The sequence below is a fragment of the Diabrotica undecimpunctata genome, chromosome 8 (genome assembly GCF_040954645.1).
Source record: "Diabrotica undecimpunctata isolate CICGRU chromosome 8, icDiaUnde3, whole genome shotgun sequence".
Classification (NCBI taxonomy): domain Eukaryota; kingdom Metazoa; phylum Arthropoda; class Insecta; order Coleoptera; family Chrysomelidae; genus Diabrotica; species Diabrotica undecimpunctata.
In genome coordinates, this window is record NC_092810.1 from 9,135,042 (window position 1) to 9,149,584 (window position 14,543).

Consider the following 14,543-nt stretch of genomic DNA (forward strand, 5'->3'; position numbering starts at 1 on the left):
ATCACAAATAGGTGATAAAGCTCGTTGTTGTATCGACTTCTGAAGATTCCGTTTTCCCTCCTAGGTCTTAGTGTCAAGTTTGCTTTTGGATATTTCTTTCAGGACCCATACTTCACTGCCATAGCATGTTATTGGTCGAATTAATTTTTTATAGATTCTCATCTTTGTATTTCGGTGGACATTTTTAGACCGAAATATATGGTAGAGGGCAAAATAAGCTCTGTTTGCCTGTGTTATTCTCTTCCATATTTCTTCATCTTCTGATCCGTCGGCATATATTTCTACTCCCAGGTATGTTGACTTTCCAACCGTTTCAATGTCATCTTCATATCTTAAGTTTTGTGGGACTATATTTCTTCTCGTCTGTATCATTTTTGTTTTTTCTATGGTAATTTCCAGACCTAGTGTTTTTGTTTTGGTTTTTAACTGTGTATGTTTCCTGTGCAAATGTTGATATTCTGAATGTTCTGATGATGTTCTGAAGCACAATATCATCAGAGAAATATAAATAAAAAGGTTATGTTTTATAACAGAAATACCTATATACCATATTAGCAGGTCTGTAAGATGTGTCTTTAATTTAAGGAATCGTATTAACTACATTTGTTCGGTATTTTCTAATTCACTACACGAATAGAAGTTTAAGGTTAAATCCATTCATCGGAATATTTTTAGAGCCAAGCAAAAGCTCTTAGTCTATCTTATGGCATTAAAGCAAATTACCTGTATTATCTAAAATAGTTTTGTGTTTGTCGCGGTTGAAAGCGTTTAGATTGTAGGTATAATTTTCTGAATAACTATCGCCAACTTAACGAGGAGCAACACAATCACACACTGAATAAACTTGAATGTAATCCAAACACGTGTTGTTTCTGTGTTTATGTTTAAGGAACTATATAAGGGAATATGTACAGTGACCCGTTGGTTTAGTACTAAATATATAGTTACAGGTATGATTGCACGCGAGAAAGATAAACTTGGCATAAACAGTGTAAATAAATTACCGAAAAATACAAAGGGAATTTGTGTATGTGTGAGTATGTCTGCAATGCATTGTTTAATATGTACACATTATTCATAATGAACAAATTAGATTATGTACAGTACATTCAACCAACTTACACCTCTAAACGATTAATGGAATTCGTTGTAGTAAAAGGCACGGTAAACTGCACTGGAGTTCTTCATAATCTTTTTAATTACTTTTTGTATAAAATGAGGAGCAAAAATTCAACTGGAATTTTAAATATTATTGTTTATTTGGCTAATAATGAATGTATAAATGTATTGATTAACCTGCTGTACAATTATTTTGTAAATAACATTATAATAGGGTAATTACTGATTATTTAAATTTATAAATCATCATCTATCTATCTATCTATACAGCCCTTGCTGTCCAATTTTGGACATAGACCTCCTCTTCCTTCTTCCACGTCTCTCTATTGTAGGCAGTTTGTATCCACTTCTGGCCTGCGTGTTTCTTCAAGTCATCTGACCATCTCATTTGTGGCCTTCCTCTTTTTCGTTTGTAACTATATGGCCTCCAGTGTATAATCATCTTATTCCATCTGTCGTCTTTCTGTCTTATGGTATGTTCAGCGAACTTCCACTTAAGTTTTGCTATCTGCGTTAATACATCGGTCACTTTTGTTTTGTTGCGGATCCAAGTATTTCTTTTCCTGCCTGATGTTCAGCATTTGCCTTTCCATGGCTCTTTGGGTCTTTGCTATTTTTTCCATGTTTTCCTTTGTAAACGTCCAATTTTGGGAACCGTAGGTGAGAACAGGAAGTATACATTGGTTGAAGACTCTTGTTTTTAAATATTGGGGGTATTTTCTTAGGAGAGTTTTCCGAATGATACCCAAGCCAACCGTATCCTTTTCTTTATTTTTCCGGTCTGATTTTCTTTATTTAATTTAAGTACTTGTCCCAAATATACATATTACTTTACTTGTTCTAGTTGTTTGTGCAATTGTAATTATTAATTCTTATGGTTGGTTGGTCATAATTTTCGTTTTATTATAATTCATTTGTAGACCTATTTTTGTTGATTCACTATTTAATTCATCCATTATTTTGTAGTTCTTTCCTTTTATCTGTTATTAATACAATGTCGTCTGCATATCTCAAGTGATTCAAGTATTGGCCATTTATGTTAATACACCGTTTTTCCCATTGTAATTTCCTCATTACGTCTTCCAAAGCTTGATTGAATAGTTTGGGTGATATAGTGTCACCCTGACTCCTCGCCGTATCTTAATGGGGTCCGTTTGTTCAACTATTTTAATGGATGTTGTTGCTTGATCATATATATTGGAAATTAAGTCTGTGTATCTATAGTCTATTCTCCCATTTTGTAAACACTTCTTTACTGCCCAATGTTCCACTTTATCGAATGCTTTTTCAAAGTCTACAAATGCCATATACATAGGGATTTGATATTTGTTGGCCATTTCAATTAATATTTTTATCGTAAGCAGATGGTCGCTTGTACTGAATCCTTTTCTAAAACCGGCTTGCTCTTTTGACTGGTAATTATCTAACTTAGTTGTTAATCTGTTTGTTAGTAGTTTAGTTAACAGTTTGTACATTACATTCAGTAGCGTTATATGCCTATAGTTTTTCAGATCTTTTCTATCGCCTTTCTTAAATAGTAATAGTGTTATTGCCTCGTTCCATGAGGTGGGTATTTGTTTTGTGTTCAATATTTTATTCATTAGTACATAAAGGACTTCCACTGTAGTTTTCCCAACATTTTTTAGCATTAAAGAAATACTGGTTATTATTAACTGTCGATATAAACAAACAACACAGTTTATTAGGGGTGCAGTCAGAAGGTTTGGCCGGGATGTTACAGAAACACTCTTTTGACTTTTGGTCTAGCTTTCGGAATTGTTTTATTCCTTCTTCAGGACACTGTAATTCGAAGAATGTGTAAATATTTACAATATATCACAAATTGTCAGTGCAACTTACTAGTCGTTGAGATTATTTGTATAAAGCTATGACACTCAACATTAAAAACACACATATAAAATATAACATTCGTTTAAACATTCTTTTTTGTTTAGTAACAAAAAAGAAGAAGATTTATTCACCGTTGACAGATGTCTGAAAAAATGTAACAGATATATGGAGAATTAAATATGACATTTTACAAGTTTTATATATAAATCATAAAGAAAGAATATAATTATAAATTTTGCTTAGATTTTGAATTTCTGATCTTTTGTTTAAATTATTATCACTTTTTATTTTTCACTCAAATTTTATTTTTGGCAATATAATTGTCAAAAATAAAAATTTTAAGTTGGCATTTATGACATTGAGGCTTATTTGTAATTGGTTGCTATTTTAACTTATTTATAAATTCAATTGTTTTTGTATTAAAAAGAAAAAAAATGTTTTCAAAATTATACTAAAAATTTTCAGAGAAGCATTTATTAGATTAGGACATTTTTATATTAATTATTTTTAAGATGTATTAGCAGCAATTTTTATTTACTAAACTAATTTTTATTTGGTAAGTTAACAAAAATTGTTTTTTCTTTCTAGTTCAACTTTGTAAGATATTTTGTCTTTTTTAGCTCTTGATAATAATTGTAAACACAATTGAAAGCTCGAGATATAAAAAAATAGTTAACCAATAGCCCTTTTATTGACTCCAACCCATCCAAAACAGTTATATATATATATATATATATATATATCCCCATGCAAGGTGGGAAAGAGTGTAACAACAAAAAACAGGTGGTCTGCTTTAAAAATATACCTTTACACTCATATATATTGAAATATACTTTCTACTGTATATATTAAACTAATATTAGAATAAGAATGTTTTAAAGAATTAAACTTTAAGTATAAACCTTTTCAGACCCCAGCATCAGGATTTCCCGGCTTAGAGGACGACCTGGTCTTCAGTGGCGCCGGATCTGGGTGTAACAATGGCGATGATGAAGATGAGTGCCCACCCTTGCCTGAACACGGATCAGGCGATGATGATCTAATTACTCCCGTATATGATCCTCCAACGAGGCCTCCACCGACTAAAAAACCAAAGCATAAACCAGACGGTGGTGACGATAAAGGGAAACCATGCGATGATGAAGATTGCTTCCCTGGGTCTGGATCAGGGGAGGTTACCGAAGAAACTACTATGAAGGGAACTACGGGTAAATAATAATGTATTTCTAAGATTTTCTTTACTTAGTACAAAAGATGAGAAGTGCGATTGAGAAGTGTCAAGTTCATGTGTCATGTCGTTGTCAAATATTGTTAAATGTGCCGATGGCACCGACATAATGCTTCTAAAATATTCCTTAGATGATGTATTAATCAACCAATGAACTATAATGGCAGATTTAAATAAGCTGGAAACTTCTTGAAACTCGTAAATAAACTGAGAGCATAAATAACAACAAAATTACTGGCTCATGGAACGTTACACTTTCGTTAGTAGGCTAGTTGGTCGGAAAGCCTTTGGTAGGGTGTAGTCCATCCTACCTGGTTTTGCTATGAAGAAAACACGTAACTCTCTCCATTTCCTAGGAATGTATCTCAGAGCCAAAGAGGCTCTGAATATTCCCACAAATTGCGCTCAAACGGATATCCAGTCTCCACCGTAACAGGTCAGACCCTGGTAATTTGAAAGGAGTGAAGGAAAATATGGTCCATCTTACATTTTCCTCATTAATCATTGTTCTGGCGAGATGCCAGTTGTTTAGTAAGGGTATGATTGCACCTTCCGTCCAGGTGCTGCTGAGGCGCTAGAAGCGGGGAAGTGTATTTTCATCAGGATCTCAGCACTTTCGCAAAGGTTGGAAATCTTCACAGAAGGTTCTCCAAGTAGCTCATTGTCTTTGTCTGCAGACTTTCTTAAACTTCCTGAGATTTGATTGACAAGAATCCCAATCTTCTTTGAGTTTGGTACATTTTGCTCTATTAAAAGCTGTTCTTGCTATCTTCCTAAGGTGTTCCAGTTCAGTCCACCACCTAGAGTTGATTTTGCGACTTTCCTGGACCATTCTTATTGGCCAGGATTTTTTATAAGATAGATACCGTATACTTTTCCAATTCTGTATTAGTTCCTGGTGTTAAAGCCTTTTTATTCGGCGGAGCATCTTTTAAGAGTCGGTTGTTGAGTTCTACATCCGTCTTCCTAGGATCGTAAGATTTGATATAAGGCTTTTTTCCAGACTAATATTATAGGTTAGAAACGGGTGGTCAGACATAGAGGTGTTATAAATCTTTTCTAATAATATAGTCATAAAGAGACTTACCTGGAGCGTTGTTATCTCTGCTGCCCCAGCCTAAATGGTGAGAGTTCGAATCGCAGCCGATAATTAGTTCTATCTTCTGAGTAAGACAATGGTCTACCAGATCTTTCATTTCCTTTGTTGGTGGTAGAGCGACTGCATCTGAAGGTAGGTAGACCGATTTTTGCTCTTTTCCCATGGGCATTTCACTTTAATCGCAGTTACGTCTAAGGTGCAAAACTGCGCCATGGGGGAGGCTTTGATTTTCCTAGGAACTTTCGTTAGTAATTACGTAAAGAAAACGATACATCTTTCTTCCGTAATTAAAGAAAGAAATGAGTAAAGGAAAAGAGATTTATATAATATGTTACGTAGTTAATAGAAAATCTAATAACAACTTCCTGAAGAGTTTTAACATTTTCTTTCAATAGTATTTATAATAGGAATATTTATTTATATATGTATTTAATGTATACTATGTACGAGGCGTGTTTTTTAAGTAAGTACCGTTTTGGAATTAAAAAAAAGACATGCATAGATATGGCAATAATTTTATTTTTACATGAAAGCCTGTACCTTAATCTACTTTTCTACATAATTTCCGTGAATATTGAGGCACTTGTCATAACGTGGCACCAGTTTTTGAATACCCTCCTGATAAAATTCTGCCGCCTGACTTGTTAACCACTGCATCACAAATGTTTTGACTTCGTTATCGTCTTGAAGACGCTGACCGCCCAGGTGTTTCTTCAAGTACTAGAACAAATGGTAGTCGCTGGGCGCCAGATCAGGGCTGTATGGAGGATGATCTAGAGTTTCCCATTTAAATGATTTGATGAGATCTTTGGTCTGATTAGCCACATGTGGACGGGCATTGTCATGCAGCAAAACGATACCCTTACTCAACTTGCCACGTCTTTTGTTCTGGATTGCACGACGCAGATTTTTCAATGTCTCACAATAAGACGCTGCATTGATTGTATCATTACGAGGCAGAAACTCCACTAGCGATACTCCTTTTCTGTCCCAAAAAACTGTGCACATGAGTTTCCGGGCAGAAATTGTTTGCTTAAACTTCACTCTTTTGGGTGATGATGAATGTCGCCATTCCATGGATTGTTGTTTCGATTCTGGTGTGACGTAGGTCACCCATGTTTCGTCATCAGTAACAATTTGGTCTAAAAAATCTTCACCTTCACTGTGGTACCGCTCAAGGAAAGTCAATGCACTGCCTAAACGTTGGGTTTTGTGCAAATCCATCAACATTTTTGGAACCCAACGTGAACACAATTTCCGGTAATTCAAGTTCTCGGTAACAATGCGATACAAAACACTACGAGAATACTGAGGAAAGCAGTCGGGCAATGATGAACTTGTAAAGCATCTGTTTTCTCTCACCTTTTCGTCCACTTTCTGCACCAAATTTTCATTAACGACCGAAGGACGCCCACTCCGTTCTTCATCATGCACATTTGTGCGGCCATCTTTAAATGCTCTCACCCATTTCCTTACCATTCCATCACTCATAATGTTTTGTCCGTAAACTTCAACGATCTCACGATGAATATCGATCGGTTTTACGCCTTTAGCACTAAGAAATCGTATAACAGCCCCTACTTCACAATCAGCGTGACTCACGATTGTTGGAGGCATCTTAAACACTGGAGTAAACAAGTATACAATGAAGAATCAGACTATAATGACGTCAGTGCGTAGACAAGAGATGTAGGTAACCAGCGCTCATGCGCGAAACGCCGACCGTAGCGCTGCGGCGGCGGAATCGCAAAACGGTACTTACTTAAAAAACATGCCTTGTATATTAACATCTTGTGTTTTTACAGAATCAGTAGAAGGTAGCCTGATAACTGAAACTTCAAGTCCCAAACATACAGTCGAAGAAGAATCTACAATATCAAGTCACACAACAAGTGGTATGGTAAATCTAACGACAGTAACTTTCAAACCAACAGAGCATCAAGATACCACAACGGAACATCAAACGACTAGAATTGAAACTACTGTGGCTGTTACTACCACCGAAATTCACGCTAGTCCTACTGCATCCACGACGACTACTACAGAAAAAGAAATTCCGCCTCACGTAATTATACCACCGCAACAAGAAAATCCATATAACTACAAGCCGGTTCCTCCGAAGAGACCTGAAAGGGTCAATTCGGAAACGTCTGAAATTGTTGCTCTTATTATAGGTAAATTTGGATAAATATATTTTTGTTGTTAGCATAAGTAAAAATTATTTTTCTTTCAGGTATTATCGCTGGCGCCCTAATCGCCGTAGTACTAATTATCCTCGTAATCCTTAAGTTTAAATCGCGCAGCGATCGTTCCTATAAAGTAGAAGAAACAAAGGGCTACCAACAGGGCCCCAACGCTGCACTTCTTGGCAACACCTCCAGCAGCAACGGCCATCACCAAGCGCAGTACCAGCTCAATGGAGCGCTGCGCAACGGCGACAAGAACGGTGGGCAATCTGCGCAGATGAAGGCTAAGAAACGCGATAGTAAAGACATAAAAGAGTGGTATGTGTAAAGCGATAGCGTCGACTGCAAGTGGTTTGAATGTGAGAATGACTCCGAGCCATACAGTGTGCGTTTTCTGAATGCGTGTGAGAACAAGCGATTTCTTTTAGTTGGTCGACGATGGACACGGTGTTTTTGTCGCGAAATTAGTCTACTTAAACTGTTAACATGAGGAAGTGATATCTTAATCTATTACAAGAGGTTGGTGTACCGAAACGAAATCACAATTTTAAATATACAGGGTGAGTCATGAGGAACTTTACATACTTCTACCATATGTAGAGTCCCTCAGGGAGCATATCATGTGGCCACTAAAAAATGTCAACTCCTCTTCTTTATTAATTAACAGGGTGATTTGTGTAATTGACCATTTATTTCATTTTACTGTAGTGTTTATACGGCTCATTTGATTTTTTTAATTTTTGCATGATACATTACACTACTATCAAGCATTCGACTGGTATTACCTAAACTAAAAAATTCCAGGACTGGCTTTGGAAAAATTAATTTAGGGATTCATATTAAATATTACACCCTATATAAATTTTTTTTAAAATGCAATAAGTGATTTTCAAACTACATAAATAGACAATGAAAACGACATATGCGACAATGTTGTCGCACTTTTATTAAATTTTTAGTGAACGATCAAATCTTACCAAAAATAGAACAACCATAATGAAGTATCAAATTATAAGGTAATTAATTTAAACAAATGTTATAAATTTCAAACATTTTAATTAAAATGAGTTCCTACAATATAATCTAATACGTAGAAAATTAACATCTTTACTGTCACTTTGTATTATCTCTATGATAGAATCAATTGTTTTTCAATTTTAAATTTTTACTCATAGATCGTATTGGGGCATTATTTTCGATAAATAATAAATTAAATTGATTAAAAAGTCAAACCTCTTGTATGTATTAGTTTTTGTTGATTGTAAATGATTAAAATTTTATGTCAAATAAAAATACATTGCATCAACTGTACTAAATAAAAATAAATCTAAAAAAGTTTAAAATGAAGGTTAGCGTTGACCGTTTGACGTTTCTTGATATTTTATACCCATTGTCATTATTGTCATTATCAATTGTTATTTATGTGTACAAGAATACATATTTCTTCTGTCATATCTACGTTAAGTACATTGTGTTAGTTTTGGTAGAGCTTTTGTTACTTTCGTTCAAAATGCCACATCAGTTTTCGACCACAGAATATGCAGACATAATATTTGTTTATGGATTCTGTAATGGGAATGGTAGGGCTGCTAGTAGAGAATATCGCAGGAGATTTCCTAATCGTCGAACTCCCAGTCATCCAACATTTGGGTCAGTTTTTAATTATTTGCGAGAAAATGGCACTTTTCCTAGTGGAACAACAGAGCGACATGTAGATGAAGCGCAGGAAGATTCATTATGGACGCCGTTACTATGAACCCTACAATAAGCACTAGACAAGTAAGTCGAGAACTCAATGTTACTCAATCAAAAGTAAGTAGAGTCTTACAAAAAAATAATCTATACCCATATCACATTCAAATGGTTCAGCGACTACATGCTGGAGATGAGATCGATAGGTTGGAATTTTGTAGATGGATTAACAATAATCGAAAAAACGCTATACAGGACACTATTTACAGATGAAGCCCAATTTACCAGAGACGGGATAAATAATTCACGAAATTCACATGTGTGGGCAGAAGAAAATCCCCATGCTATTCGAGAACGTCGTTCTCAGTTAAGGTTTTCGGTTAACGTGTGGATTGGTGTCATAAATAACCAATTAGTAGGTCCTCACTTTTTTGATGGTCCTTTAACAGGGCAGGTCTATTTGAACTTTCTACAAAATATTTTGCCGAATTTGCTTGCCAACGCGAACGTTGCTATCCGAGGGATGTATTTTCAGCATGATGGGGCACCCCCACACTTTTTACTGGCAGTGAGACATCTCAATAATGTTTATGGCAACAGGTGGATAGGACGTGCAGGTCCTATTTCGTGGCCTTCAAGATCCCCTGATTTCAATCCCGTTGATTACCATATTTGGGGACGATTGAAGCAACTAGTTTATGCAGTGAATATTAATAACCGACAACAATTAATTGATAGAATTATACATTGTTGTAATACTATTAGAAACGATCCCCAGAGTATCAGTAATTCAATACGTCAATTAACAATTCGGTAACAAAAATGTGTACAGGCTGCAGGGTTCCATTTCGAAAATCTATTTTGAATTATTTTTATTTTGTTACCATTATTGTATCTTTTCCAGTTCTAATTTATGGGTTTATCATAACTATGTACATATTTTTAGTTTTTTTTACATTGTTCTTCGTTATTGTTAGTAGTTACTGTTTTTTGTTGTGCAGTGACTCAGTTTATCATTTCAATTAAAATGTTTGAAATTTATAACATTTGTTTAAATTAATACCTTATAATTTGATACTTCATTATGGTTGTTCTATTTTTGGTAAGATTTGATCGTTCACTAAAAATTTAATAAAAGTGCGACAACATTGTCGCATATGTCGTTTTCATTGACTATTTATGTAGTTTGAAAATCACTTATTGCATTTTAAAAAAAATTTATATAGGGTGTAATATTTAATATAAATCCCTAAATTAATTTTTCCAAAGCCGGTCCTGGAATTTTTTAGTTTAGCTAATACCAGTCGAATGCTTGATAGTAGTGTAATGTATCATGCAAAAATTAAAAAAATCAAATGAGCCGTATAAACACTACAGTAAAATGAAATAAATGATCAATTACACAAATCACCCTGTTAATTAATAAAGAAGAGGAGTTGACATTTTTTAGTGGCCACATGATATGCTCCCTGAGGGACTCTACATATGGTAGAAGTATGTAAAGTTCCTCATGACTCACCCTGTAGATATTTTTTATGTTTTCTTACAATCGGTCACTCAACATTATTATTTTTATATAGAAACCTCTTACTTGTATGTAAAAATGATATAACATATTTAATCTAATAATAAATAAGGCTGGTTCTACAAGAATTGTTTGACGTGAGCATTTTCCAAATAGTGATAGTACACGATATTATCTATTGCAGAATTACTTAATGAAATAAATTTATTTATTAATACGTTTATGCATTAATAAGTAGGTACTTATGTCTAGAGAATTTAGTAATTATTTTTTTGCGTCTTAGTACTTTAAATTAAACTAAAACCCAAATTTTAAGGACTCAAAATAGAGGTAGCATAAAAAAATGTCGGTGCCCAACCAAATCCCCCGCCCCACCAGGTGCACCAATAATTCACTAAATAGACGATACCAATAATAAGGCGGTACTAATACTATCTCCCCACCATGGGTAGTTCTACTGTACTATTATTTTAATTCGTTACTTCATAGAAGGCAAAATTGATTTGTTACTTACTAATTGATTTTTAAGTACCTACTTCCTTTTTATTTTTAGATTTGATTTGACACAATTTGTTAGAAGGTATAACCAGTATAACCTTATGATTCACCAAGAATTTATTGGACGTGAGAATTTTAAAGGTGTGACCTGTACATTTTTTGTTTTTTTAGCAGTTGAATTTACAGTTAGTTTTTGACAGACTAAAAGTGGCTGGAAATTACTATACAACCAAGCACACGTGCTCATAGCCTATTTCATTAGAGTATTTCGTCGAACTTTTTCTGCAAACTTATACTAATATTCTATTATTCCTATCAGAAACTAGTTTTGGACGACCGGGGATTTTACCTTTTTTATCTAACGTACTTTATTATGTGGATTATATACCACAATATTGAGTACGTTTTGTGATTATATATCATTTGAAATATTGCTTATTCAGCATTATTATCGTCATTTAAAAAAAAAATAATAATAAATTAACTGGAAAATATTAAACGTTTATTGAAAATATTCTCAAGAAACTTAAGCTAAATGCTACCAAAACTTGAAGTTGGTTGCCTATATTTGGCGCAACTCAACGATATAAACTAAATTAGCCTAACTTTTTTATAAAATATATATTTTTGTATATATAATAGAAACTTACTTTCTTTATACATACATGCTATAAATTTTTAAGCGAATTTGATTTTTGGCGCTACATCAAACTGAGTTGGACGTTAACTCAAATGTTTGTTTTACTATTAACATATACCTATATAATTCGATAAAAATATATTTTAATGATCAACTTACCTCAACAGGGTCTCATTCGGCAAATAATTTTAAAAAAATGGTAGGTATTTTGAATAAACCTTTGTGCAGTTTCATTACCGTATAATTTAACTCATCTAAAAATATTAAATTTTAAGGATCATATTTCTCATATGTATTTAAGAAAAGTTTACCAACACAGTAGCTGATGGAACAAGTGGAAACTTTGACTATCCATAATAATAAAATTCAAAATAGAACTAACTAATTAACTAAATAGAACTACCAAAGAATTAAACAAAAATAATAGAACGATAAAACTATATTAACTAAAATAAACAACGCGATAATACAAATATTTACTACAATATGTTAAATTGTAACAACAATGTTATATTTTAAATATACAAAGAAAATTTTATGGGTTTAGTATACACTTCCACTATTTAGAATATTTCTTCTTTTCTCAATGGAAGAAGTCTGCAATAGTAAGTATATTTGAGCTTAATACTGAGAGGTAGGAATTTTTGTGTTGTAAATTTATGACTATAAACCTGTCAAAATATGCCCGAGCTAAGCGAATGGACCTTATCAAACTGACTTAAGCGTTGACTCAAGCTATCTATAAAGATATGATTCTAAACAACATTACAGATTTTTAGATAGAAATATCGAAAAAAAAAACAACATTAGCTACTAGCATTGCGTAAACCAGGCGTGTAAAATGATCGATTTATTTTGACTTGTTCTTATGTGTACTGCGTAAACAAATATATGTGCTTCCACGAAAGCAAGCATTATCACAGCAGCCTAGAGGAGAATATGCAACAACAGTGGATATAACTTATGGAGAAATATTGATTAGATGGAATGATATGAATATTGTTATACTTGCACAGTATCTACAGCCGTTTTCTTCCTCTTTATAAGCAATTCTGCTTGTTCAATAGCGAATTAATATCTCTATGGAATGTTGTCACTTAATCTTTTGCGTGGTCGTCCGATACTTCTTCTGCCGATTGGTGACTTATCTCTGGCTATTTTGACGATATTCTCCTCCATTTTGCTTATGTGGTTATTCCATATTTTTTTTCTATTTTGTGTCCATTCATTTATACACTGTACCTTACATTTTCTTCTAATGTCTTCATTTCTCTTTCGATCTCTCAGCGTATTTCCTGTAATTCTTCTCAGTACTCTCATCTCTGCTGTTTCCAGTAGCGTTTGCGTTGTGGCTGTGTCTGGTCTTGTTTCTGAGGCATATGTCATTATAGGTCTTACACTGGCTTTATAAATTCTTGGCTTCATGTCAGTGTTAATGTGTTTGTTTCACCATATAGTGTTATTAAGGCATCTTGCCAGTCTATTTGCTTTTTGTACTTGATCTCTCACTTCTTTGTCCAGGTCTGCATAGCTAGACAGTGTAATTCCCAAGTTTTTTCCCTTGTTTTAGTTTTCTGAGACGAGATTGTCATATTAATTCTTTTGCTCTTATGTTAAATCTGTGGACCAATCTTTAAAGACTGTCTTCATCTTGAGCTATCAATATTGCGTGTTCTGAGTAACAACAGAGTATTTTTATTTCTTTGTTTCCTATTCTGTATCCTCTTCCTTTGTTAACGCTTTTGATGATTTAATCCATGATCAATTTGAAGAGCATGGGGCTCAATGAATCTACTTGTCCTATTCCGTTGCCTATTTCTATAGGTTCTGTAAGTTGTTTACCCATTCTGACTTCCATTTTGTTGTTTTGGTAGATGTTTTCGATAGGTTTTATAATATTTAGGGGAACTTCTCTATTATACAGAAGATGGATTACATCTTTGAGTCTTACTCTGCCAAATGCTTTCTTTAGATCAATCAAACACAGAAATTCTGGTATATTATACTCTAGTGATTTCTCAGTAATTTGTTTTATAACGAATATTGCATCTGTACACGATCTTCCACTACGAAAACCTTGTTGTTCATCTGCTAAACTAATTCTTTATAGATTTTAATATCTCTCTTTCTGTTCATATGAGCATTATTGAGCAGTTTTTTTACACCTAGTGAATCCCAAAAAATGGTCCAGTCGTTAAGACAGTCTTCGCCTTCTTTTGATCTTGTTCACAGGGGTCGTCCACTGTTTATACTTTTTCTAAGCCTCTGAGGTGTACCAGTGGATCCATGTTTCATCGACAATCACGAAACGACGCAGAAACGCCTTTGGATTGCATTCAAAACACCTGAAGTGTTCTTATGGTTGCACTTGTTATCCGGAGTGTGCAACCGCGCAACCATCACGCCAAAACCTTTCTCATGCCCAAAATTTCAGGCAGGATATAATCTATGCAGTCTTTTGAGATGCCTACTGTCTCAGCTATCTCGCTCACCTTCAATGGACAGCCAATACGAGATCTTTATCACGTTATCCTACATGGTAACCGTTTTCAAGGCATTGCTCGTCAAAAACCGACGTGCAACAACGTTGAAACTCGTTAAACTGATTTTTAACGGTCGCTATCGAAGGTGTCACCGTACACAGCATCCAAGCACGATTTCCCTACTAAGAACAAGAATCAAATCACCGACCGATATTGCTTTTT

At 34.2% G+C, this 14,543-nt stretch overlaps 1 protein-coding gene across 1 annotated transcript in view; it reads left to right on the plus strand.

The window, feature by feature from the left end:
* Positions 1-8,128, plus strand: part of LOC140449240 (neurexin 1-like) — a 412,155-nt gene extending 404,027 nt beyond the window's left edge. The window contains exons 20-22 of the mRNA XM_072542432.1: positions 3,881-4,178; positions 7,103-7,471; positions 7,531-8,128. Coding sequence (XP_072398533.1) covers positions 3,881-4,178; positions 7,103-7,471; positions 7,531-7,811 — 948 coding nt within the window. The 3' untranslated portion in view covers positions 7,812-8,128. The remainder of the gene's footprint in view (positions 1-3,880; positions 4,179-7,102; positions 7,472-7,530) is intronic.
* Positions 8,129-14,543: the final 6,415 nt, after the last annotated feature.